Consider the following 25,935-nt stretch of genomic DNA (forward strand, 5'->3'; position numbering starts at 1 on the left):
CCTTTGATAACTGTGGTGTGTTTCTTTAAATGTTTCTCTCTTGTGCTGTAGTTTCTGGTCTTTCCTCAGCCCACCTGTACTGAGGTGAGGTGTGTGTGTGTAGTGTGTGAATGGCATGTATGTGCTGTTTCGCAATTTCTGGATCTACAAACACACGTGGTATTTGCTGTTGACCCAGGTGCAGAGCACAGACCCTGCTGGGGGTGCCATGGAGCGTGCCTGGGAGGGTGGCCTTAGAGGGGACCCTAAATTTGGTGTGCTGAGAATGACTTTTGAGAGCAGCAGCTCTACAGAGGCCTTAGAGGGTCAGGGGGCCCTTTGTGGTGGTGTCGTGTGTCTGGCACTCACGGTGCCTGCGTGCCACGTGCAGATTGCACAGAGCTTTCTTGTGGTTGCTAAAAATACCCTGGAGCATCCAAAGCAGGGTGTTGGTTGGTGCCAGAAGGATTTGGCCTCTGTGTCCTGGGAAGAGTTCAAGGGCTGCAGACTCCGTCCAAGAGCACACTTGTCAATGGACGCTGGGCTGCTCCCTCAGCAGACAGGTCAGGGCAGAGCCGGCTGGAGATTCCTCACGCTGACCCCATCTTCTCCCCTGCCCTGAAGGAACATGGGAGCCTTCGGAAAGCCCATCTCCTGGGGCCTTTGTCGTCTCCCCCTCTTCTTACCGAGGGCTCTCGTGTGACTGCGTTTGGGTCTGCAACCAGCAGCGGCTGAAGAGGCCCCAGGTGCTGTGTGCCAGGTCGTTAGGGGTGTTTGACACAGTGGGGCTCAGTCTCCCTGGTCTTGAGTCCAGCTTCTTAGCCTAGCCTGGACTTGGCCCAGTGCTGCTGGTAGGTGAGCCTCTTGTCCCCAAGTTGCTGCCTTGAGGGTGCTGGCATGTCAGCTAACTGCCATGTCAACTCTGAGAGTGAGGCAGATAGTTGAGCATCCCATTTGGTCTCTGGGTTCTGTGGGGGGGAGGTTTTTATGGACAACGTCTTTAGCTAAACGACCCAGGTGCAGGGGTACGGCTGGTGGCCTTGAGAGGTAACATAGGCAAGTGCACCGGAGCTGGATTGTAACAAGGACAATTCCCCCAGAGCACTTCCAGAGCAGTCTGGTTTTTGGAAACAGCTTTAGTGAGATACAACTTCCTCACTGTCAACTCCGCCCGTTTAAAACACACGACTTGGCAGTGTATTTACAGGGTTGTGTAACGAGTGCCACAATCTAATTTTAGAACATTCCCATCGCTGCTAGAAAACCTCGTGTCTGTCTTCCCAGCTCTGCCTCAGGCCTGGGCCGCTCCTGTTCTCCTTTTTGTCTCTATAGAGTTCCCAGGCCGTTGAAGGGGAACGCAGGCCGTTCCTATCACAGCTGATTGAGGCTGGATTGTCTTTAAATTTGGAGTTTTCCTTTGGAAGCATCTTGTTCTGTTTTTAAGAGGATGACCATCATAGATCACATGAGTGTAGTACAGAAAGGAATCAGGAGACCATGTTATATTTCATGGGCAGTTTGTAAGAAATCCCCAAATTGAGGGGACTGTCGTGACAGTCTTAGAGTTTTGGAAGGAGCCTTTGGAATTATCTGTCTTGCCCTCACACCAAACTCGAGGGTCCTTCTCCAGTTGGCTGTGCTCTGGGCTACCCCTGGGGATGGCTCTGATTGATTGTGACTTCCTCCTTGGACTGTGCCTCTGTCTGTCTGTCTCCACAGGGTGTTCAGGGACAGGAGTAGGCCTGACTCTTCCTCCCATGGCTCACCTGCAGTCGGAGGGGGAGCCTCGTGGTCATCCCTCTGCCATTTTGTCTCCTCCAAGGCCTTCCAACTCCTTGGCCATCTTTGGTTCCATTTCTAGGACTCTTGGAGTTTTCTGGTTTCCCTCATTTGAAAAAAAAAAAAAAAAAAAAAAACCAGGCCTGTCAGTCCCTTCTTTGGTTTTGGTCTCCAGCTTGACCATGGTGGTGATGCTGCAGGTGCCGCCTGACCCCGTCGTGGACCGAGTGCCTCAGTCTGATGTGATGTGGGCGCTTTCTGGCGGCTCTGTCCTTCTTAGATTACTAACAACTTGAGCTTCACTGACGCCTCTGTGGTGTCTTCAAACGCAGTTCTAAAGTCTTTAGTGCTCGTTAATCTTATTAGGGATTTGTTGACCTTTGGGCCCCAGGCCTGTGCTTATCCTCTGAAGTATCGTCCGCCATTGAAGAGAGATGCAGCCATCTTTAGAGGGCACCAGGAGGGCAGCCTTCCATGGTGGACTGTAGTCACTCAGGCTGGACATCAAAGCAGGCTTCCAGGTCCGTTCTGGCTATTTTCCTCCATTTTGAGCTTTTCCCCTTCTTTCATGACTTAGGATGAAACATTCAAGGACTTGGGGGTAGAGGGCTCTCCGTTCCAAGTTACAAACCAGTACCTTCCTGAGGGCCACTCTGGGAACGCCATCCCTGCCGGGGTGGGGAGGACAGAGGGGCCTGTGGGTGATGATTTGTGCGTGTATTCACAGGCGTGAGGCCTTCAGAACACACTCTGGCTCTCGAGTCTCTCTCTGTACCTTTAACAGTTTTGTCTTTATAACGTAAACAGGTTGTACAGTTTATAAGTGAAATTTTACTTAAAAATTCATTGCCCCCCCCACTTTGATGTTATATAGAGTTGGGTTCTGGGTCAAATTCTGCCACCCCACTTAGTACCATATACTTTTGAGAAGTTCTTATGTTTATGAAATCTTAGTTTAATCTTCTGTAAATGGGTTTAGTAATACCAACCTCAGGGTTACAGAAAGGATCGAAGATTAACACAGGATCTGCACCAAGAACGCTCAAAATGGTGGCTGCATTAATTATAGAAAGACATAACATCTGGGACGAGCTGCGGAGAGAGAAATGCGGTTCTGTGTCCTGAGACACAGCACAAAGACTGTTTCCTGGGCTGTCTCTCTGACAGGAAGTCAGCTACCCCTGGCTGAGCTGTTGATCATCCTGGGGACTTGGGATAGCATCTTGCAGGTTCATGTGGCATGAGGATCAGAGCCTCTGCCTTGGGGCAGGGACATGACAGTGTTCTGTAAATAGAGCTATGAGAGAAGGCTGAGATCCCTGTTGCTGCTCTGGGGAGGGGCAGGTGGCCCAGGATGAGGGGCTGGGGCTGGGGTGCAGCTGCCCGGGAGCCCTGAAGGCATCCTATAGGATGCGTGTCTGGATTAACTGGGGTGGGGTGGGAGGGACCTCTTAGGTGGGGGAGGCAGCCCTGGGAGAGGGAATAGCAGGTGTGTGTTTGTAACCTCAGGGTCATGGCGGCGTATCCAGGAGCAGCCTGAGTTCAATGCTTGGGCTCCTAGGCGAGAGGTGAGATGGAGAGGAGGGCAGGAACCAGGTTAAGCCACTGTATATGTTGGAACTCCCCCAGGGTGGGACCCAACTGTGCTGTACATTAGGATCACCTGGGGCCTGGAGTGTTGCTCGGTGAGACCCTAAGTTCCATCCCCAGCACCAAAATAAATTTCTTAAAAAATGAAGTAATAAGCTAAAGAATCGCCTGGGAGCTTTAAGCCTCCTGACTCTGGGGCCAAAGCCACATGGATCAGCTGGCTGTGTGGCGTGGAGACGGCCTGCTTTCTGAAGCCCCCTAGAGTTTGGGGATCTGACATTTGCTTCATAATTTTATCCTAGAATTTCTTTTGTCCATTGGAAGAATCCCACCCGGCAGATTCATGCTGTAGGCAGGGCTGGGCAGAAGCAGATCTGTACTCCAGGCTCTTGGACCTGAGCTGGGAGCATGGTTAGCAGTGTCTGGTGATCAGGGCCTCTGAGCTGGGAGTGGGCCCCGAGGTGGCTGAGTGGCTGCCATATTGCCTGGCTGACGGTGCCTCCTCGAGTCACAAAGCAGAGGCTTCACTGTTCTCTCTCCTCACTGCAGGTGGGCTCCCACCATCTGAGGCTCCACAGAGGCCTGGAGGCCAACGCCCCTGCTTTCGACAGGTAGGCATCTTTGAATGCCATCCAAGGCCTGGCATTCTCCATTCAGGCAGGGGGACAGGGGGCAGCAGGGAGGGGTACCCCAGACCCCGAGTCTAAATCTGCCTTTTTACTTTTGTCCTTTTGCAAGAAAGGAGGTTACAAAAGGGGTTTTCACATGCTCTTGGGTTTCCCTGAAGATTAGTTTGCGACTTTTTTTTAAATCATAACAGTTTCTTCTTGCAATGAACTTTCATGCATTTCCCCCGATTAATAAGGGATGGTCTAAATTATAGGATATAATGGTATTTGGAAATGAGGTGACATGCGTGTGAGGCCACCCGGAGGGCAGGGCTGCTATGGCCCCCAGAGTGCAGTGAGGTGTCCCTGGACTGATGTGCCAACTCCTCTCCAGGACGCTGCTACTCTGTTATTCCACAGATTTATGCAGAGCTAATTCCTTCTCCCGCCACCCTTCCCACGGAAGGGCTTTACCTTCAGGACACGTGCTCCTTAGCAGTGCTCCATGGCTGCACTCTGGCTTTGTCCTGCTGTCGCTGACCGCTCTCTGGCTGCATCTGTGTGTCCGAGGAGAGGGTTTCTGGAGCAGGCCTTCCACCGCTCCTGTTTGAGCAGGAGCTTGTCATCTGGGCATGGTGCCAAGGGCCACGGGAGCGCTGACCTTTCATGAGGACAGTGTCTGCGTGGCCTTTGCAGACAGTGAAGCTCTCCCCTGTCCGCCCTCTTGCTTTGTTGTGGCTGCCATGTCTGGAATCTCCCTGTGACACTGGGGTGTGTCTGACAGTTGTTTCCACCCTGAAGAGGAGGGTGCTTAATCCTCAGTGTCCCCAAAAAACTCCAGGTTCCCCTCTCCTTTCCCCTCACAGGAACAGATGGGCAGAGAGAGTGGAGAAAAGCCCCAATACCCAAAACAGCTAGGGCCGGGAGCACCTCTTCATGCCACTGACCTCGGAGTGGGGGCCAGACTCTCCCTGACCCCCGAGTCCGTGGAAAACACCTTTTATCAACAAGTGTAATATCGTCTTATTTTTAGATTGAACGGGAGGAAGGAAAAGCCGACTTCCACATACTGAGCACTGTCCTTGTCACTCGCTCTCCTTTCTCCCTGAACCAGTTGTGCAGATGGAGGGCGGATAATGCGATCCAGGAAGGTGGGGGTGTGACAGGATATAGGAGGACTAGCAAGTAAGAGTTTCTCTTCCAACCCTGGAATTTGGAACCAGTTGGGAAGTAGGCACAGATGGAGACGAGGCAGCAGCCTGACTTCTCATCAGCTACATGTGGGGTGTGGCTGTGGAGGGCTTCCTCCTGTCACCCAGGGACCAACCCTCAGAGCTGGCAGCTCGGCCTTTCTCGCCAGAGGCAGAGCCCTCACGCGTCAGACCTCTGGACAGGATCCACCTTCTCAGGGCAGATCCCTGAGCGGGTGAGCCACATGCTCCCATTTCCTCCTGCCCCATCCCCGGGGCTGCCAGGAGCAGGACTCCCAGGGAGTTCCTCCATGCAGAGACTGGAACCCAGGAGGGACTCATCCTTAACTCAGCAAGTTAGAGACAAATCCAAACCTAAAGATCCTCTTCAAAACGCATATTCTTTTTACTCCAACTTGTTGTCCCTCAAAGTTTACAAGGGAATACTTTTTCTTTGAGCTAAAAATGGTTCTTTTGTGATCTTTTTTTGTTTAAGTTCTGTTTATAAAAGAAACATGCCATTGTAGACATTGGGGGAAAGAGAAAAATGTTTAAAGAAAAAAATTTAAATCATATAACACTCCACCCCTTTAACATAATGGTGTATTTCTTCTGTTTTTTTTTTCCCTTTCTATATTTAGGCATAAAGATCTCACTTTTTAAAAAATATTGTTTAATTGTTGATGGACTTTTATTTTTTTAATTTATATGTGGTGCTAAGAATCAAACACATTCTAGGTAAGTGCTCTACCACCGAGCTACACCCCCAGCCCAAGACCTCACTATTAAGTTACAATTTTATGTCTAATTTTTACATTGCATCTTTTCCCTATATCTTTAAAAGAAAAGCACTTAAGCATTTCTAACATTAACAGGTACTTTTGTCAATTTTTTTTTTAGTTGTTGATAGGCCTTTATCTTATTTATGTATTTATACGCTGTGCTGAGACTCAAACCCAGTGCCTCACACATGCCAGGCAAACTCGCTACCACCGAGCCCCAGTCCCAATTACTTTTTTTTTTTTTAATATTTACTTTTTACTTGTAGTTGGACACAATTTTATTTATTTATTTATTTTTATATGGTGCTGAGGCTCAAACCCAGGGCCTCGCACGTGCTAGGCAAGCGCTCTACCACTGAGTCACAACACCAGCCCTACAGTTACTTTTAACAAGTTGGCAAGAAAGGATAATATTGGAGTCTCTCCCTAATATTTCAACATGCACATTTAAAAATAGCCTCTGATGCAGGAATATTTTTCTAGAGCCTGCAAGACTTCTTGTACCTTCTTGTTTTGGTTCAACATAATGAAATGCAGAATGAGGAGAGCTAAATACTGCTATTGAGGGCTCACTGGCCAGGGTGTGTAGTCTTAAGGATCAGTGCCAGGTAAAATAGGTTAATTTCAGAGCTGAGCGTAGTGGTACACGCTGTAATCCCAGCTACTGGAGAGGCTGGAACTGAAGGATTGCAAGTTTGAGGCCAGTCTAGGCAATACAGTATGGCCCCATTTTTTTTTCAATCTATACATATTGTATTCACAAGACCATGGCTGTGGGTTGGCTGTGGACAGAATGGTGATGGTTTATAGAGAGGCACACCTGGCCGCCTTGTAGAGAAGCCTGAGGTGCTGTGTGCCATTCCTGGCCCGAAACTTCCATGCAAATAGGCACTGACAGACCTGTTTCCATGGATGGGGTTTCGAATAAACAGAGAGGGTGGCTGGGAGGGTGTGATTTTTCTCTACCCCCAGGCTCATTTTTCCACACTCTGGGTCAGTGGCATGACTGGTTCTGGACCTCTGACCCTGAGAGAGTGCTGTTCCTTCTAGTCTGCCTTGACCACTCAGCCACGACTCTGTAAAGGAAAACTTTCTCTTTTTTTGGTGGTGCTGGGGATTGAACCCAGGGACTTGTGCATGCTAGGCAAACGCTCTACCAACTGAGCCATATCCCCAGCCCCAAGTGCTGTCCCTTCTGCACCTCTTCCTTAAGGTGCAAGATGAGCCAGTCTGGACCCGGGTGTCATAGCATCACCACCCACCTGCTCTCTTGCAGGCACATGGTACTTCTGAAGGAGCAGTACGGGAAGCAGGTGGTCGTGAACCTGCTGGGGAGCAGAGGTGGAGAGGAGGTGCTCAACAGGGCCTTTAAGGTAACACCTGCCACTGACTTTTCGTCACCTGGGTTGGGAGACGGGCGGGGCCTGTCAGGTGACAGAGCCCTGAGGCACAGAGGCATCTCCAGGGCTTCCAGGAGGGCTCCTGTGGGCCCTGAGCCCTGTGGATGGCATCCTTAGATTTTTCCACAACACCAAGCAGGGCAGTGCTGGCTGCCTTGGGCTCTCGGTGCATTAAGTCTCATTTTTTCGAGCTGGGGGTTGAGAGAATTTGCTTAAAGTCAAAACAAATCTCCATTTCCCTGAGCTCCCCAAAGCTGCTTTCCCTGATGCCTTCTGCTCTCTCTTGAAGGGTCGCTCTTTAGTGCAGGCAGGGTGAAGGGAGCTCAGCGGCTGAATGGCACCTCCTGAGGCTTTCCCACCAACCCCAATCCCTTTCCCTTTTCTGCCTTGAGCTCTGGAGAAAGGATGTCCTCAGCGCTCCCCCAGCAACTAGTGGCCTCACCTGCTCTTCAGAGCCCAGCTGGGTTCCAAGCAGGATGCCGCCCTCTGCTGGCCAGGTGGCCCTCACGTCTCCCCCTTTCATTTGGGCTGCTGTAGAAGGTGGGTGCCGCCTCTCGCAGGCTCTTTCCACTTCAGGGAGGGCAGATCCTGGATTGAGTGAGGAAGTGGTAGTAGGAGGTGACTCTACCCAGGTCTCCCTGTGAGCTTGCAGTCAACCATGGAAGACTCCAGAATGAGCTGTGGTGGACTCCTCGTTCCTGGCCCAGACTCCCATGGCCCCTGCTTAGTGGAGAAAGACTCTGGCTGTTTGAAGGTCAAGGAGGTCCCTGAGAGAGCTTACAGGCGTCTCAGCAGGGATGACAATGACCTCTGCAGCCTCACCTGGCACTTTGACCCATGACTGGAGGAAGCCACATGGAGCTGGAGTGCTCATGTCCCTCTACAGAGAAAAACCCCATGCTTGGAGCAGGGACTTCCTGGTTGCCAGTTTTATCTGGCCAGACCTGCTTTTCCTGTTTGGATTGTTGCTATGAGCAACAGGCTCAAGAAATCTCTCCCCACCCACCCACTTGGCAGCATTGCTGGCTGCTTATTTTAAGAAAAGGCAGGGGGCAAGGAAAACAAACCCCAATCCCTTTCCCTTTTCTGCCTTGAGCTATGAAGAAAGGATCTCCTCAGCGCTCCCCCAGCAACTAAGGCCTGTTTTGTAAACCAGAGGGCAGGAGATGGCCCAGGTCAGGAGGGCAGGTCCCTCGGCCTGCAGGAAAAGGCAGCACTCCAACTGGAGACCTGGGTCGTGGCCCTAGGGAGTCCCTCAACCAGACTGAGCCATTGCTCAGGCAGGCAGCCAGGACTCGGTGGTTATCAGTCAACAGCTGGACAAGAAGCTGGCTCGGGAAGGTAAAGCCCTAAGCTACCAAACAACACACTGTTCGTTCCACAGATTTTCTTCCAAGTCAGACTTCCTGGATGATGGCACCATGTATTGATTTACATTCTGGCTAGTTGAAGTGACCCAGAGTCCTTCTAGTCCTTCAAAGTCCTCAGGACCCCTGGCTGGGCAGACACTGGTCTGATCTGATCTGAAGCCACACAGTGCAGGTGCAGTGAGGCCCAGAGGTGGGTGGCCTGGGAAGGCAACCAGTCTGTCCTGGACCCTGGAGTGAGGAGTTCCCGGGGCCAGGGAAGCCTTGGGGAAGGAAGGCCAGCCCAGGCTGTGCTTCACCCTTGGTCCTCTGCTTCACCCCGTTGCTGGCATGTGCCTGGGCCAGGTGGGTTCCTGACCACTCATCTGCTTCATCCGAAGGTTTCCCAGGTCTGTGTCCTACTGGCCACCTCAGCCTGGAAACTGCAGAGCCTACCCACTGGGGCTGGTTGGTGCCTGTCAGGATGGGGCTGGTTACCAGGGCAACGGGAACTGGATTATGAGCTCCACAGCCTACTACTTGCTACTCTTCCTGAGGGCCAGCGCACTTGGGCCCCCTGAAGAACAGAGCAACCCTTCCCTCACCTGTGCCCTCCAAGAGCCCTGCAGGAGTGGGATGTCCCCAGGGAGCCACTCCTGCTCCCGCCTCGTTTGCTCAAGGGGGAACTTCTGCCCTGGTGCAGGCAAGCTGTTCTTTGGAGTTTCTGTCTCCCAGGGCTTTTGACTGTGCTTCCCTTTGGGGGTCAGGCTGAGCAACCCCTCGGTCTTCCACAAGCCTCGGTGCCAGCCCGTGCCTCTAGAAGGGTGACTGGTTGGCCACATGTGGGCTGCAAGAGGAAGGTGGCTGCCCCTGCTCCGTCTCCTCACTGCCCTCCCTTTCCTTTTCAGAAGTTGCTCTGGGCCTCTTGCCATGCTGGCGACACGCCTATGATCAATTTTGACTTCCATCAGTTTGCCAAAGGCGGGAAGCTAGAGAAATTGGAGAACCTGTTGAGGCCTCAGTTAAAGCTACATTGGGATGACTTTGATGTGTTCACCAAGGGCGAGAATGTAAGTCCACGGTGAGTCTCGCCTGCCAGCATCGCCTTCTGCCGGGTGAGGAGTCCGCTGTGGCTCTCGGGAGGTGCCCTCTCCCTGAGGTGTTTCCTTCTCTCAAAGCTTGACTAGTTTCCTGGGTCGTGAGCTCCATGATGTGGGGCATCGTGGGCTCCAGTCTTCTTCCTGCATTCAGACACCCGCTAAGGAGTTCGGGGAGTAGATGGTAAACCACGGTTTCTAGAAAAAGAAACATTCTAAGGACTATCTATATAAAATGTTGGGCTCAGATGACCATGTGACTTACCCCACCATGACAAGTACTTGTGAGAGCAAGTGGGAACTGTCACCACTCTCAATGGACAGCTTGGTTTAAACCATGATGCCCAAGGCCACTGAGCTATGGGTCACCCTATTCAGAGCTGAGAGAAAAAGGAAGTCCGGTTTCTTCACATCACATAAATTGATCTTCATTATTTGCAGATCACATATTTGAGAATTCCCTTACTTGCTAAAAACTTATTTGTGACCCAAGAATTTTACTCATGGCGCTTTGTGATCCTTGGCAGACGTGCAAAGCAAGTGAAAATTTGTCATCCAACATGCATGTTCTCAGTGAGGTCAAAGGAGGCGGGGCTCTGACTTTTGCTCCGCCCTTAGACCATAAAAGGGTCCTTTCCACTCCTTAGTGCCATGTTTTTCATATTTTCTTGCCTTTTGCTGGTGATTTCACTGTTTAACGTGGCCCTCAGGGATGGTACTGAAGCATTTCTAAGCACAAGAAGGCAGTGATGTGCCTTCCAGAGAGAATGCATGTTAGACGAGCTTCTTCAGCTATGGGTTATAGGCACTAGGCCGTGAGACTGGTGTTAACAAAGCGGCGACATACAGACTTGAATTATGTGGGGTTGTGTCCTGATAACCTAGAACTTACATTTGAACATAATATGTCAAAAATATCAAGTCAATGCTGCATTTAATACTCCAATTAACCCATCATAAAAATCATTTGGTGGGACATGCTGAGTCAGAGGCTATCTGTATAAATTTCAGTAAGGTGCTTTAAACAAACACACAAAAAAGGTCGTGTGTTGATGAGTTGATGACATGTGGCCAGAGGCTTGCAGAAACCTAATTGCACTTCTCCAAGAGCCATGCTTAAATCAGTACTTGCTAATTTTACATTCATGCAATTTAATAGTTATCCACAGCAACTTATATCATCGCTGTGCATAGCAAGAACTGGGTGTACTTAGGATGATCCAGGGATATGGGCTACAGAGAGTGTGTCCTGGGGTCTGTTTGCCATCTCTCTGTATGGGGGTCCCTTAGAACCCATACTTGGGGGTGCTAGTGGTTCAGTGAGGGGTCCTCTCCTAGAACAGGTTTCCTTGGAAGTGGTAGACTTGCCACAGTGCTATGGCTGTTACACATCTCACAACCGTTCTCATCTCTTCCTGTTGTCCTCAGTTTTCAGAAAGGCACTTTGCGGATGAACTGTCTTGACTGCCTGGACCGAACCAACACCGTGCAGAGCTTCATCGCACTTGAGGTGAGTTTTGGGCCATCTGTGTCATGTCCTGTGCCTTCAGTGGGGCAGGCTGGGCCTTCAGCTGCAAGATGGGGGTGATACCACTGGTGACTTTCCAACAATGGGGTTCTCTGGTTCTCTGTTGGCTGCTTGCCTGTGCCACTCTGTGCCTTCTTATGTCATGGTCTCTACCCCACCCCCGGTGCCTGGGACGGAACCCATGTGTGCTAGGCAAACATTCCACCACTGAGCCCCACCCCCGGCCCAATAGGCACACTTCTTCATACATTTTCCAGATACATTCCAGACATGGTTGTCCAAAGGCTCCAGACACCCTTGGGAAGTAGTAGTTCTTGATCATGACTATCACGAATACACCACTGGGCCAGGGCACTGTGAGGCTGGATCTGAGGCCTGGGGAGGGACACATCTGTCTGCATGGCCCCAGCTGGCTGGCTGACCTCTCTCAGCTATGTCTTGGGAGGAAAGAGGTGGAGTCCATGCCACCTGTGACTACTACTGCTATCTGTCCAGCCCTCCGGCAGTGGTGGTGGGTGTTTATGTATCTGGGGGTCAGGAGAGATTGGGTGGATCATCTGAATAAAGTTGGAGTTGGGGTGGGGAGCCATATTCTCTGCAGCAAGAGCTTCTTATTCTCTGGAGGGCCCAGAACATCTGCAGTCTGTTGAATAAGGAGTTCACAGGGAAGAGTGTGGGGATGGTCCCTCTAGATAGTCAGTGATGACTGTCCTTTATTTCTTCCCCAGGTCCTTCATCTGCAGCTTGAGAGCCTAGGGCTGAATTCAAAACCCATTGTTGAGCGCTTTGTGGAGTCCTTTAAAGCCATGTGGTCTCTGAATGGGCACAGCCTGAGCAAGGTGTTCACGGGCAGTAGGGCCCTGGAAGGGAAGGCCAAGGTAGGAGCGAGCCAGGTGGAGAGGGAGGGGAACCCCATGGACCCCTCTCACACTTGTGTTTTGGCTCGCACAGGTGGGGAAGCTGAAGGACGGGGCCCGGTCTGTGTCTCGCACCATCCAGTCCAACTTTTTTGATGGGGTGAAGCAGGAGGCCATCAAGCTGCTGCTGGTTGGAGATGTCTACAATGAGGAGTCAACAGACAAAGGAAGGATGCTCCTGGACAACACGGCCCTTCTGGGTAATGAGTTCTCACTCTGCCTGCATAGGGGTGTCCATGGCCCTTACGCTGCGTCAGAGCAGCTGGTGTTTGTGGGTGAAGTTAACCAGTCCCACTGCCTGCACCATGTAATCCTAGATGGCGGGTGGCAGACTCATCCAGAACTTCTGGCCTCTGACCTGTGGTATCTTGATCTGACCAGTTGACCTAAGCATCATATATGTGTATATACACACATGTATACACATATATATGGTAAAGTCTTTGTATATAACCCGTGGGCATCATACCGTATATTTAATCTCTAGATTACTTATACCTGATACAATATAACTGCTATTTAAATACTTGGTACACTGTATCTTTAAGGGAAAATGGCAAATTTAAAGTCCACATGTTTATTGTTTATGCAGTTTTTTTCAAGTATTTTCCATCCATGAATTGAATATGTTGGATAGATCTGATGCGAACCTGTGGTGATGGAGGGTAGTTATTTCCTAGTAGCCTGTGCCTTCTGGTCTCTTCCACTTTCTCAACTGGACTATGTTCTACATCAAGAGGAGGGAAGGAAATGGCCAGGCTCTGTGCATCTATACTGTTCTGAAGTCAATGTCTCTAAATTCTAATTCACTCCAGAAACTTCCTCAGTGGCCTGAATGCTTGGTGCCCTTGACAAGTGTCATGTGGCCTGGGGAGCTTCCTGTGAACCTGGCCTGTCCTCTTCTGGCCCAAAGCCCTGTTGAAATAGAGGAGAGGACCCTGTCCATTTCTGGGTGGGGAGGACACATCCAGTTTTAGCAAAACTGTCAAGAGTCCATCAATAGCTGGAAGTTCCTTTGGGGAAATTAAAAAGACCTCTTATTCCCTGGAGCCTGGGAAATTTATAGGTCTTACAAAAAAGAAGGGGAGACCCAGAATTTTTTCTCATAAAAATGTTTAAGTTTTATTTTGGAAATTCTTGGTGTTTTTGAAAGAGAAGTGCCTGCGTTCAAAGCGGCTTCCCAAGTGTTTTCTACTCTTACCCTTCTACATTATGGGCCACTTGTTTGGCTCTTGACAGCCAGGATGATGCTTAGTTTCTGCTCTGGGTATCAATCTTCTTGGGAGAAGCTGAGCAAAGCACAAGGTGGCAGAGCACAGGTCATCCAGCAGCAAGACCAACGGGATCGGAATCGAGTCACTGTGTAAAAACTGGATCTATTTTGGTTCTCTAGAGAATGAAGACATTATGATGTCATGATTTTTTTAATGCCTTAAATTTAAGGTCAAATGAACAATAAAACAGAACCTTTCGCACACACCTTTCACACAGCAGTTATGCAGGATGAAAGGTAGAAAATGCAAAGATGGGGTTTGGGGAAGACATTTCAAGTTATATATGTAAAGATTGAGTGTGTGTGTGTGTGTGTGTACACAATTATATGGTCCACTGCAGTGTTCCCTTGCTTGAAATCTGTGCCTTGTTCTTCTGTGGGATCATGGATTGAGTGCTGAGGATGAGACTTGTTCCCGTCGTGTCTGAGATTCCCTGTGACCTGATGTCCCTCTGTGGATCTCATTGGGGAAGGGTGTGGAGGGTGAATTTTTTTGCACTGTGTTGCAGAACAGGTATGGTGTCTTTGGTCTTTCATCCCCTCCCTGGGTAGCATGCGAGGTCCACGTGTTCAAGCTCTGGAAATGCCTGCTTCTCTGCAGGGAGCCCGTCCTGTAATCCTGGAGGATGCCTGAGGTCTGGGCTGCAGAGAAAGGTGACTTTTCATGCCTCCTAACAGTGACCCCCAGGATCCTAAGAGCTATGACAGAACGTCAGTCAGAATTCACCAACTTCAAGCGGATCCAAGTCGCCGTGGGGACCTGGAACGTGAATGGAGGGAAGCAGTTTCGCAGCAACCTCCTGGGGACAGCAGAGCTCACAGACTGGCTGCTGGACGTGCCCCAGCTCTCCGGGGCTGCAGACATCCAGGGTGAGGCATTCCACGGAACCTGCCATGTCAGGCTGGACTTTTTAAATAGCCGTTGCCTGGAAGAAATTGTTATTTGCCTTTTTCACTTTTAAGATGTTTGAAAGCACCTTCTAGGATATTGCCTAGCAAATTAACCATGTGACCCCTTTCCCTACTGATTGGGGAATTATCACGGTAGGTCTCTCTTCTCTTCATGTGCAAAGATGTCTTAGGTTTCAGTCATTAGAATTTTGTCAGGAGATGGGGCCTCTAGGGTAGTGCTGCTGTTGGGAGCTGCTGGAGCCAGACCTGCACTTGATGTTGCTGCTGCCTGAAAATAAATGTCTCATCCCTGCCTTTCCCCCAGCCAACTCGAGGTTGGGCATTCCCAATCTAAAACCTGAAATAAAAATACTCCGATATTTGAAACATTGAGCACTGACATGACATCAAGTAGAAACTTCCACTCCTGTGATGGGTCACAGTTAAAACATAGCTGCACTAAAAATGTATAAAATTGCCTTCAGGTTAGGAAACAAGGTGTATGTAAAACAAATGAGCCAGTCACGGGTGCATGCCTGTAATCCCAGCAACTCGGAGACTGAGGCAGGAGGATCACAAGTTCAAGGCCAGCATCAGCAACAGTGAGATCCTATCTCAAAATAAAAAGTAAAAGGGGCTGGAGGTGGAGCTCAGTAGTAGAGCACCCCTGGGTTCAATCCCCAGTACCAACAAAAAAATAAATGAATGAATAAAATAAAATGAATGAATTTCACATTTACGCTTGGGTCGCATCCCTAAGATACCTCATTATGCATGTGGAAATATTCCAGAATCTAAAATCTGAAGCACTTTGGTTTCACCCATTTCAGATAAGTGATCCTCTGCCTGCAATATCCATCCACTTTTAAGTAGTTATGAATTTGTGTACTTTTTGAGAATAAAATAATTCCAAACTTGACAAATTATCTATCATGCAAGATCCTATTAAGTGCCCTCAAAACTCAAGGTTTGAAGACTTAAATGACTTTTGCCCAATCACTGTTAACTTGGGGGCGTTGCTTATTTCCACATCCTTGGACTTGGAAAGAGGCTCCTGACCAGTTCTTTGCCTGGGATGACCTGTCCTTATGTACATCCCGTCCTGCCATTCATACCCTCTTGTCTGCCTGGGAGCAAGTGTCCACAGTCAGGGCCCCTGGATTCTCTTATTGGGGGAGGCCCATATTGGCACAGGTGGTGTGTCCAGAAGCCATCTGAACTCCACAGGACAGCCTGGCAAGTGCTGGGGCTGGTCAGCCCTACCTTGCTGAGAAAAGCCCCTTCCTGGTACCACAGCAACCCTCCTCCTGCCTGGAGGACACGTGGGTAGTTACAGCAAGTTGGTGGTTGCTTTGCCAGGGTATTTTATTGAGGTGGACAGTAGTGGGCCCATTGGAAAGCCACCAAGTTCAGGAGAAGGATGGAGCTGAACTTCCTGTTGCTAGCCAGGTCAAAGGACAGGTGGTGTTTCCTTTTAAAAAGAGAAAAAAGCGGCAGTAGCAGCTTCATGTTTTACACCAGTTCAGCTGGAAGTGCCAGCGCTCATGGGGCTGCAGAGCAGGAAGTGGGGAGCCTGTTGGCCTCTCTCAGCAGAGGCCGCTTCCTCCTGCAGGAGCCCTGGCAGAGGTGCCTCGTGCTCTGCAGCAGGAACTGTGTCTGGGTTTGATGGCTCCGGTACCTGAGTACCAGAGGACGTGACTGGGCAGCGTCAGTGAATGCAAGCATCAGTGTAAGCCAGGAGTTTCTGTGGCAGGTCCTGTCAGAATGGTTCCCAAGCAGCACAGCACCCGCCTGGGCCTAGACCCAAATAATGGTCCCCGTGGAAGGGACCATGTTGGTCACGCATTAGCTGGGTGATGCTGTGCCCAGTGTTATGAAAGTACTTGGGAAGCACAAACTAAACATGAGGCAGTGTGACCCCTCAGCCACCTCAGGGTCTGGCTTGGAGGGCGTGCCCTTGACACTTAGCAGGAGGGTCAGGTGTTTTACTCGAGTTGTTTGATTGACTCTTAATAACATCTGGTCACTTTTGTTGAGAAAGAAACAGATTCAGAGAGATTGGTGCCACACCCTGGGACATACATAAGGAAGGGCCACGTGTGATGTGGGCTAGAAGCATAGAGGAGAGGAGGGGAGAGTGGGTGCTAGAGGCTGGTGCCCCAGAGGGGTGGGGTGGGTGGGCCCCTGCAGTAGGTGGTGTGGCCCTGAGGAGGGAAATGGGGAGCCTCGTGAACCAGGAAAGCAGGACCTGGCGGTTCTCATTTCCTTCATTTCCTGCCTTGTCCCCAGATGACAGCAGCCCTACTGATGTGTATGCCGTGGGGTTTGAAGAGATGGTGGAGCTGAGCGCAGGGAATATTGTCAATGCCAGGTAAGGGTTGCGTGTGGGGGGCAGGTTAACCCTGAGCCAGGTGCCTGGTGGGGAGCAGGGCCCCAAGGTCTCCTAGGGCCAACCTGTGACCCCGATTGTGTGGTTACTTCTGGCTAGACTCCCTTTCCACACTCGCACAGGTGCACTACCCCCTGCCTCCGTCCCTACTGAGTAAGTAAAGGGAAGGAAGGGCTGGTGTCGCTGTGTTTTCTGAGGTGCTCCTGGGCCATGTGGTGAAGCTGATTCACGCAGCCTGGGGAGCCAGGTGGGTGAGCCTAGAGGGCGGGCAGGGCAGGGCAGGGCAGAGCTGGGAGGGCAGCTGATTCACATTTTCTGGGGAGAGGTGAGAAAGTGTGAGTGTCAGGAGGAGGTACTCTGTTTGTGCCAGGCACAAAGGAAGGGCCCCAGACTGCTGGATTAGCATTTGGCATAGGGCAGCTAGAATCCCCCCCACCCCCATGCCCCCGCCCCCAAACAAAGGACCTGATTATATTTCAAGTAACTATCTGAACAAATAAACCAACACTGTGGAGCTCTCATGAGAAGGTCCTGGGCTGGGTGTTGGGTTGAGGAAGGTGCCACTGTGATGTGTAAGGCACAATTGAAAATATAGAGCTAGTCCCCCGTGGAAGCCAGGCCCGACACCACACGGGGTTGGTAGGTGGGAGATGCACTTCGGCTCACCTGAAGAGCAAGCACCCTTCCTTTCTTTTCTTCCCCAGTACCACCAACAGGAAGATGTGGGGCGAGCAGCTGCAGAAAGCCATCTCACGCTCGCATAGGTACATTCTCTTGACCTCGGCACAGCTAGTGGGCGTCTGTCTGTATATCTTTGTACGTCCGTACCATGTTCCGTTCATCAGGTAAGAACACCTACAAACACCTGGGGACTGAGGGGCTGGGAGTCTGTGTGTCTTGTTCTGTGATTTCCTCTGCCCTCCCTGGGCCCTTCCAGGGCAGGACTCAGGACCTGCCATAGCTGGATGAATGGAACAAAGGCCCCGAGGAAAAAGCTGAATAGGATATTGTCTAGCAATTAAAAAGCATCAAGAGGACACTCCCAGCTCAGGAAGCTGCCCTCTTAGGAGGAGCTGCACCGCCCAGACTCAGTGCTGGGCTAGAAAGGGGTTTCTTGTTGGCATTTGACTGACAGGAAACGTCTGAGCAAGGGCTGAGTAACTCCTCAGGAAATGCCAAGCCTCTGGTCTTATTTTGAATGAATTCGAGTGGAATCTGTCTCACCTCCTTTGTAAAACAGGAGGATCTGTGTTGGTTCTTTGTCTTGTAATTGGAGGAATGAGATCCATGGACACAAAGGGGAAAGCAAGATAACAGGATTAATTAAAGGAATAGAAGGAAAGCAGAGCTCCGCAGCGGGAGGGCTCCCAAGGCGGGTGGCCACCGGTGTCTGGTGTCTGTTAGAGGTTTACATGATAAGGTTAGAGGGAGCTAGGTGGCCTTGAAGACATAGGCTAGAGATTTTAAAAACAGTGGGTCTTTGAGTCCAGGTACAACAGGATGTGTCCCCCGTCCAATTGGGAAGTTGACCATGTCCTGCTGGTCACGAGCTGACTACTCCATTTGTAAACTCCTGGGTGGAAGTTTAAACCTGTCTTTAACACATTTCTGTCTCCTGTTCTCATTATTATTTCTCCAGAGTGACAGCTTTGTGGTGTAAGAAGGGCAAGGGCTTAGGTGAGGCGTCTCCTTTAGGAAAGGCCCCCTCAGCTCTGGGCAGCCTCCCATGGCTGCCTGGACTCCTTCATGGTGATAGGATTTCCTGCAGCCCTTCTGGTTGCTGACACCAGGCAGCTGGCGGGCCTTCATCCTAAGTCAAGTGGGACAGAGTCCGGTGTGGTGGCACGCACCCGAAATCCCAGCACCGCGGGAGGCTGAGGCAAGAGGGTTGTAAGTCCAAAGCCAGCCTCAGTGATTTAGTGAGACCCTCACCAACTTAGTGAGACCCTGTCTCAAAATAAGAAACCATACATAAAAAATGAAAAGGGATGGGGATCGTAGCTCAGGTGAAGTGCTCCTGGGTTTCACACCCAGTCCCCCAAATGGTTCAGCAACTAAAGTGGGATGAGACCCAGTCAAGCGCCTCTGGGTGGGGACCATGGGTAATCCCTGTGGTGGCCCTGGAAGAACAAGGCTGGCTCTGTATTCATAATTCCCTTTGGAGAACTCCAGGAAATGTTTCAAGTCCCCCTGCCCTTCTGAGAGTGTTACGGGGGCAGTTTGGCCATATCCCAAGTTCATGGGGAAAGGCTAATAAAGGGAAGTTCAGGGTGAAGACTAGCAATCAACCATAAGTTGGGAACAGGGTAGAGGACTTGCTGACCTCCTTGACCCTGCTTGAGCTCCCCCCACTTGCCTCCTCAGTCTCCTGCCCTTGGCCTCAGGCCTGTCCGCTCACACCCCTGTCACTTCCCGCTGCCTCCCAGGTAGGGGTGCACCAGTAGGCCCCCATCTGTGGCATGGTCGTGGAGATGTTACGCTCTGGGCTTGGGGTCTGTGGTTCTAGGTCCTGCCAAGTTGGCCTTGTAAAGCAAGCCAGAGCCTGTGTGTGGGAAAGCCAGTTTGCCACCACCTTCCAGGCCAGCCTGAAGGACTGGCTGTTTCCGTGTTCTCGAGACACATCAAGAGCCCAGAGGATTCCTCCTGTGCTTAACATGAGAACTGCATGGGGGAGCTGGGTGACAGGAGAGCCAGGGAAGATGCAGGGGTGCTGTCTGCTGCCCACGGGGTGCTTGTGGAGTACGGAGCTCCTCAGAGCTGGGCCATGGCGAAGGTGCTCCGCAGCCCACCGGCACTGAGAGGGAGCAGCCTCCTGGCCATGGAGCCAGTGATGGCTGCTGGTTGCTGCGTTCTGGGCTTCAGAGGATGTGGATGAAGACCTCTGAGCCGTGGTTCAGAGTAGGGGCCTCACACAGCTGCTGGGCTCTTCTCTGGCCAAATAGGCTTATACTTTTCAATGGCCAGTGGAACGTGCTTGCTCTTCTATTGCAGGGATGTGGCCATCGACACGGTGAAGACTGGCATGGGGGGAAAGGCAGGGAACAAGGGTGCCGTGGGCATCCGCTTCCAGTTCCACAGCACCAGCTTCTGCTTCATCTGCAGCCACTTGACAGCTGGGCAGTCGCAGGTGAAGGAGAGGAACGAGGACTACAGGGAAATCACCCACAAGCTCTCCTTCCCTGCGGTGAGTGGTGGACTGGCAGGGGGGCTTTCCTGCTCTGTTTGCCGTGTGTGGCTTTCTGAGCTGCCAACAGGAGCCTGGCAAGAGGGGTACAACCACAGGGAGCATCCCTGACCCAGGGCTTAATACTGGGGGAGGGAGATGAACATGGGAGATAGTGTGATAGAGGGACACCCAAGGAGCCCAGCTCTGCAGTGTCCAGTCACTTCCTTCTCTATTTCCTGGACATTTAGATAGCCTAGATTTTCTTAGGTGTGTTTTCCAGTGTTCTACCTCGGGTGATGGAACGGGGAAGGAAAACCAGTGTGTCCATACTTGGTTCAAGTTTGTGAAGAACATTTGAATCCAAACAATTTAAGATTTAGTTTCCTTGAGGCTGGGGATGTAGCTCAGTGGTAGTGTGTGCTTAGCTCGCATGAGGCCCTAGGTCTAGTAGCAAAAAGAAAAGAAATTGTGTTCTTGATATCCACAATCATCTTGTGTTACTGGATTAAGAACTTCCTTTTCCAAATCCAGGAAATCATTACTGAGGAATCATAACCGACTGGCCCTGGGGTTGCCAATAATGCACTGCCCTCTAGTGGTGGGCCAGAGGGTTTACGCTGAAGCTGGAGACTGTGTGTGTGTGTGTGTGTGTGTGTGTGTGTGTGTGTGTGTGTGTGTTTTGCTGGAGATTGAACCTAGGGGTCAGCACACTACGCAAGAGCTCTACCGCTAAACTACATCCCCATTCCTGGACTTTATGTTCAAATTTTCATGTTTTCCCTCCCACACTCCCCTTCATCCTAGTGCACATACAGCCCCCCTATTCCCTAAAGGGAGGGCACATTTCAGCTGTTGCCATGGATTTTTCCAGCATCTGAGAGAGGCTAGGTGGGTCTTAGAGCTCTTCTCTACAAGAACAGATCCCCTAAAACTGGCATCTTATTGACTGGGCTGCCCAAATATGCAAAGCAAAAATTCCTTTAATTTCTGAGTTAAAGAAGAAACAAAACAAGTTGTGTGTGTGTGTGTGTGTGTGTGTGTGTGTGTGTGTGGCTGAGGACATAGCTCAGTGGAAGAGCATGTACCTAATATGTGCAAAGCCCTGGGTTCAGTTTCCAGCACTGCAAAAAAATTTTTTAAAAAAAGGTCCAACCGGGCTGGGGATGTGGCTCAAGCGGTAGCGCGCTCGCCTGGCGTGCGTGCGGCCCGGGTTCGATCCTCAGCACCACATACCAACAAAGATGTTGTGTCCGCCGAGAACTAAAAAATAAATATTAAAAAAAATTCTCTCTTTCCTCTCTCACTCTCTCTTTAAAAAAAAAAAAAAAAAGGTCCAACCCATCTCACTTGTAAAGTACCATTTCAAAACAGTATATTTGGGACACATTCCAAATAATAAGAGTTTATAATATGGCTCTTCCCCAACACCCCTTAACAATAGAAATACTGAGGTTATATATAAGTTAACTCTGTGTACTGCTGGTACCCAATACCATAGTCACTGGCCACAATAACTATTTAAATTAATATCACTTGCACTGACCACATTGAAAATGCTCAGTGTGCACTGGCCTGTAGCCAGTGTTCCAGCATTAGACAGCTGAGAAAGAATGTTTCCATCACTGCAGAAAGTTCCGTTGCACAGGGCTGTCTAGACACTCGTTTTATTTGGTTGTGATCATCTTAACCTTCTGTTCAGGTGATTGCTATGGGGTGGGAGGAGCAGGAACACCACATAGTGGGAGAACAGAAATGAATTTTAGAGCGAGGCAGATCTGGGTTCCAGTCTCCTCTTTACCCTGTGTTAGCTGAATTTTTTAAGTCTAAAAGATCCAGTGGAACCTGCTGCACAGGAGCTGCTGCGGGGATGAGGTACACCGGAACAGAGCCCAGCCCTTGTAGACAGCTGTTGCACAGCAGCTGCCATCATTTTGACCGGGAAAGGGCTCCAGGGCTGAGCTGGAGACTGCCGGCCACTGGACATGACTGGGGGAGGATGTGCTGAGGGGCAGGAAGAGCGGAGAGCCCCAAAGTGTGGTTCGTGGGGTTTTAGAAGCCGCACTCTTGGCACCTCCACTAGTTCCTTTCATCTTGTTGTGACACTGACGTTTGGGCAGTGCTTCTGTGGTGCAGACAACAGGAGCAGGGCCTGATCCCCAGGACTGCACTTGACAATTGTGCTTCCTGTTGGGGCTGGAGCTTTGTCTAAACTTTCAAGCACTGTTACTGCAAAGACAAAAGCGAGGCATGTATAATCTTCAGTAGGTTCATGGGATTGGTCAAAGTGAAAGGCTCTAGTGGAAAACTTAAGAGTAACCATCTTAAGAAAAGAGCTTCTGCTTGTCCTCATTCCCTCCCCTCCACCTTCCTCGAGGATGGGAGACAACGATGATGATTTTCTTTACAATTTAGGGGAGAAATGTTTTTTCTCACGATTATGTGTTTTGGTGTGGTGATTTCAACTACCGAATTGATCTCACTTATGAAGAAGTCTTCTATTTTGTTAAACGCCAAGACTGGAAGAAACTTCTGGAATTTGATCAACTACACCTGCAGAAATCAAGTGGAAAAGTAAGTTGTGACTTTAAGGTCTTTTTGGCAGCTGTTCTGATGGGAATAATATCCTTGTTCCAATGTGGAATCCTACTAAATGCCTGCACTGATAATATTCAGCAAATTAAGTTCTATGAGTGGGTTTAATGGTGTTTCTGATACTGTAGAAAACACGTGGGGCTTAGGAAATTAGGGAAATAGGAGCATCCATTCACCCACACTCTGTCTCTCTTGAATGAGCTTTGGCTGGCCACACACAGGGTCCTGTGTCTTCTCAAACCCCAGGGTTCTTCTGTAGAAGAACCTCCTGAGTGCATTTAACCCAGTGGTAGAAGGTCCGACTGCAAGTGTCCTCTTCCCTCCTTTACCTTTGCCAATTTTAGGGACCTCTTAGGCCATGGCATAAGTAGAAAAGAAATAGCTAGAAAACCTGTCCTCAGTTCTTCCAGATATCCCAAATCTATCTTCTCCAGAGAATGCTGTTTCCTATTCCTGTGTCTGTTAGCTCCCTGGCAGGATGGACGGAGACGAGGAAATACGTCTGAATGCCACTGGCCTTTTGAGAGTGAAGCTGGTGGAGCATGTGGGGAGAGGGCAGCTAAGGCCTCTCTCCAAAAGCAAGACTCGGCACTCTTTGTGGTTTACTCTGCCTTCTCGCCTAGGGCCCTGTCAGTGAGTGGATTGCTGAGGGTGGATGAGTGGCCACCCCAGACTTCCTTGACAAGGTTTTCTTTTTCTCCTCCTACGTATTCTCATTCCTTCCCCTCTGCACTTGAGGGAGGGAGGGAATGAGTGCTGCTCTGGGGCCTTCCCAGGGCACAAGGCCAGATCCAGAGCTTAACAGAGAGGGAAGCTGGGCTCTCTCAGTGCTTCTGTGGGCTCAGTCCATTTACTTAACAAGCACCAACACAGGCCTTGTGAGGCACGGGTCTGGAGATGTGCAGATGCACACACAAACCCTGTGCTCTTCTCCTGACTCTTGGGGGGTGAGAGCAGGCCTGGCTGGAGGGTACAAGGGAGGGAAGCAAAGGTAGCATGACGGTGTGTCTGCCGGAAGATGAGTAGAGGATTGCATTTCAGTCTCCTGAAAAGCACACTAATGTCCAGTGTAAGACAAATTTGCAAATATGACAGATTGTTAGTTTTTAGGACTAGAACATTCTGGAATGTGCATTTTTTTTTCACTGAAAGGTGGTCTTGTGTTTTTTTTTTCTCCCAATAGATTTTTAAAGACTTCCACGAAGGAGCAATTAACTTTGGACCCACCTATAAGTACGATGTGGGCTCTGCTGCCTATGATACCAGTGACAAATGCCGCACCCCGGCCTGGACAGACAGGGTACTGTGGTGGAGGAAGAAGCGTCCTTTTGATAAAACAGGTGAGTAGGATGTGCACATTCAAGAGCCAGTGGGGGCGGTCAGATGATAAACACTATAAAGGAAAAAAATGCATTCACTCAGCCAGCACTCCACTGCTTGCAAATCACATGTTTTTCAATAACCCAAATGACAAAAAAAATCATCCGAGCTTTGGGGAGCCCACTTCTGGCCTCTTTCTGGAGACGGTGACCTGTGCAAGGTCTGTCCTGGTCTCCCCATCCCTCCCTGGCGGCTGCGTCTGCCCTGCGCTCTTGCCTGCTGTCTTGGGAAAGGAGGAGGGAAGTATCAGGGCCCTCTCCCCTCCCCACGCCCTCCCTCAGGCCCTTTGCCCGGCCCATTTTGTTTGACCAAGCTCTTTTCTCCTTAAAGCCTCTATTCCAAATTGAATATGAGCAAGACACAATAAAAATGAGAGTTTTTTTTTTTAATCAATCAGTTGCCAAGTATGTTTTGAACAGTTAATTACTACCCAACTGGGAATTGAAGTTTACTTGAAGTTAGAGCGCCTGTAAACAATTCCACATTTTGGGAGAGATGTTTGCTGAGCTTTCAAGGCCAGAAAACCACATGTTCCGATAAAAAAGATAAATATTCCTTCAGTTAAGTTTATGAACATCCGTTTGGCCCCAGGGCACTGAGGCTGTCTAGAGTGAATCCTGGCTCCTTGGTCTCCATGCCTCTATATGAATGGCTGCTGGTCACCTGTAATTCCTGGGCCCTGGCAGGAGTCGGGGGACTGGGCAGCAGGGATGGCTGAACCCCATGCTCACAGTTAACCTACCTGGGAGGGTGGTAGGTGGCTATGGTCATTACTGTTCAGGATAACCTGCATGTGAGGAACTTCTTTAACCTCAGGGCCCCAAACACCCTGAACCCAGGTTCAAGTTCAAGGGGATAAAGTGAATGAGCCTGAGCTTTGAGGTGGTTTGAGACAGAATCCTGCTACAGGTGTTTGTAATTGCACTCATGTATATTGATATGATTCTGTGTTACATGTGGGCCTCTTGAATGGAGTAGCTGGAGAACTCAATCTTCTAGACAATGGTCTAGATGAAGACACCAAAGTCAGACATACCTGGTCTCCCGGGACCCTCAAGTACTATGGCCGAGCAGAGCTACAAGCATCTGATCACAGGTACGCTCTCACAGGAGAAGGTAGTTTTTTCTCCCCAGGGGGAGCAGACATGCTCTCCCCCTAAAGGTATGCGTGTGTGTGTGTGTGTGTGTGTGTGTGTGTGAGAGAGAGAGAGAGAGAGAGAGAGCGAGCGCGCGGCCATATGGGGAGAGTGAGAGTGCGTGCATGTGTGTAAAATACACTAAAGAACAAAAAATAAAACAAATACCACTGAGAATTAATAACTGGCAGCATTATTGCCATTGCTCTATATCATAAATGACACTATTTATGAAAGTCTCAAAGACACAACCTGTTCTATCTCATGGCTTTTAATTGTTCTTAACTGATGTTGCTGAAAATCTTACTTGCTTGTCACTATTTCCAAGATACAGCCATCTAGGCTCATTTTGAGTGCTGCCCAGAATTCTACTAGCCAGATGCATAGAATTTAGACTTTCACCTATTAAAGGATAGTTTTTCTAGTGATTTATTTGTTTATTTATATTTGGTGCCAGGGATTGAACACAGAGGTTACTTAACCACTGAGCCACATCTCCAGTTTTTTTTTTTTTTTTTTTTTTTTTTTTTTTTTTTTTTTTTTAGGGCCTCACTAAGTTGCTGAGGCTGGTTTTGAACTTGTAATCCTCCTGCCTCAGCCTCCTTAGCTGCTGGGATTATAAGCGTACACCACCACATATGGCTTTTTCTAGTATTTTGTTAGTACAGACACCACAGGGTTTTTACGTCTTGGATCCAGAGCTACTAGGTCCTCTGAGCGTTGCTTGGCCTCAGGCACCTTGAACTCTGGACGGAAGTCAGCAGCAGATGGCAGGGAGGGCAGTGGTCTGTGGCAGCTGCTTGGGGGGATTAGCCTTGTGGAACATCTTGCGAGAGGCAACAAAGTGTGGCCTTTGAGGGTTGGTAAGGAGGAATTTGATCTTCCCATTAGC

General features: G+C 49.9%; 1 protein-coding gene across 9 annotated transcripts in view; it reads left to right on the plus strand.

Annotated features, from left to right (window-relative positions):
• Nucleotides 1–25,935, plus strand: part of SYNJ2 (synaptojanin 2) — a 103,146-nt gene that overhangs the window by 52,511 nt on the left and 24,700 nt on the right. For 6 of the 9 annotated variants that reach the window (XR_014022154.1, XR_014022155.1, XM_081295461.1 and 3 more), the window contains 13 exons: nucleotides 3,898–3,959; nucleotides 7,205–7,301; nucleotides 9,583–9,755; nucleotides 11,200–11,281; nucleotides 12,028–12,177; nucleotides 12,251–12,416; nucleotides 14,168–14,359; nucleotides 16,670–16,751; nucleotides 17,474–17,614; nucleotides 19,761–19,953; nucleotides 22,348–22,506; nucleotides 23,711–23,867; nucleotides 24,886–25,003. Coding sequence is in view for 7 of the 9 variants with exons in the window: in XM_081295461.1 (XP_081151587.1) it covers nucleotides 3,898–3,959; nucleotides 7,205–7,301; nucleotides 9,583–9,755; nucleotides 11,200–11,281; nucleotides 12,028–12,177; nucleotides 12,251–12,416; nucleotides 14,168–14,359; nucleotides 16,670–16,751; nucleotides 17,474–17,614; nucleotides 19,761–19,953; nucleotides 22,348–22,506; nucleotides 23,711–23,867; nucleotides 24,886–25,003 (1,772 nt within the window). In the remaining 2 variants the exon portion in view is untranslated. Of the gene's footprint in view, nucleotides 1–417; nucleotides 726–759; nucleotides 831–3,897; nucleotides 3,960–7,204; nucleotides 7,302–9,582; nucleotides 9,756–11,199; nucleotides 11,282–12,027; nucleotides 12,178–12,250; nucleotides 12,417–14,167; nucleotides 14,360–16,669; nucleotides 16,752–17,473; nucleotides 17,615–19,760; nucleotides 19,954–22,347; nucleotides 22,507–23,710; nucleotides 23,868–24,885; nucleotides 25,004–25,935 lie in introns of those variants that run through there. The other 3 variants (XM_081295466.1, XM_081295467.1, XM_081295463.1) reach the window with 3 other exon arrangements.

This window comes from Spermophilus citellus (assembly GCF_964194105.1).
Source record: "Spermophilus citellus genome assembly, chromosome: 5".
Taxonomy (NCBI): Eukaryota; Metazoa; Chordata; class Mammalia; order Rodentia; family Sciuridae; genus Spermophilus; species Spermophilus citellus.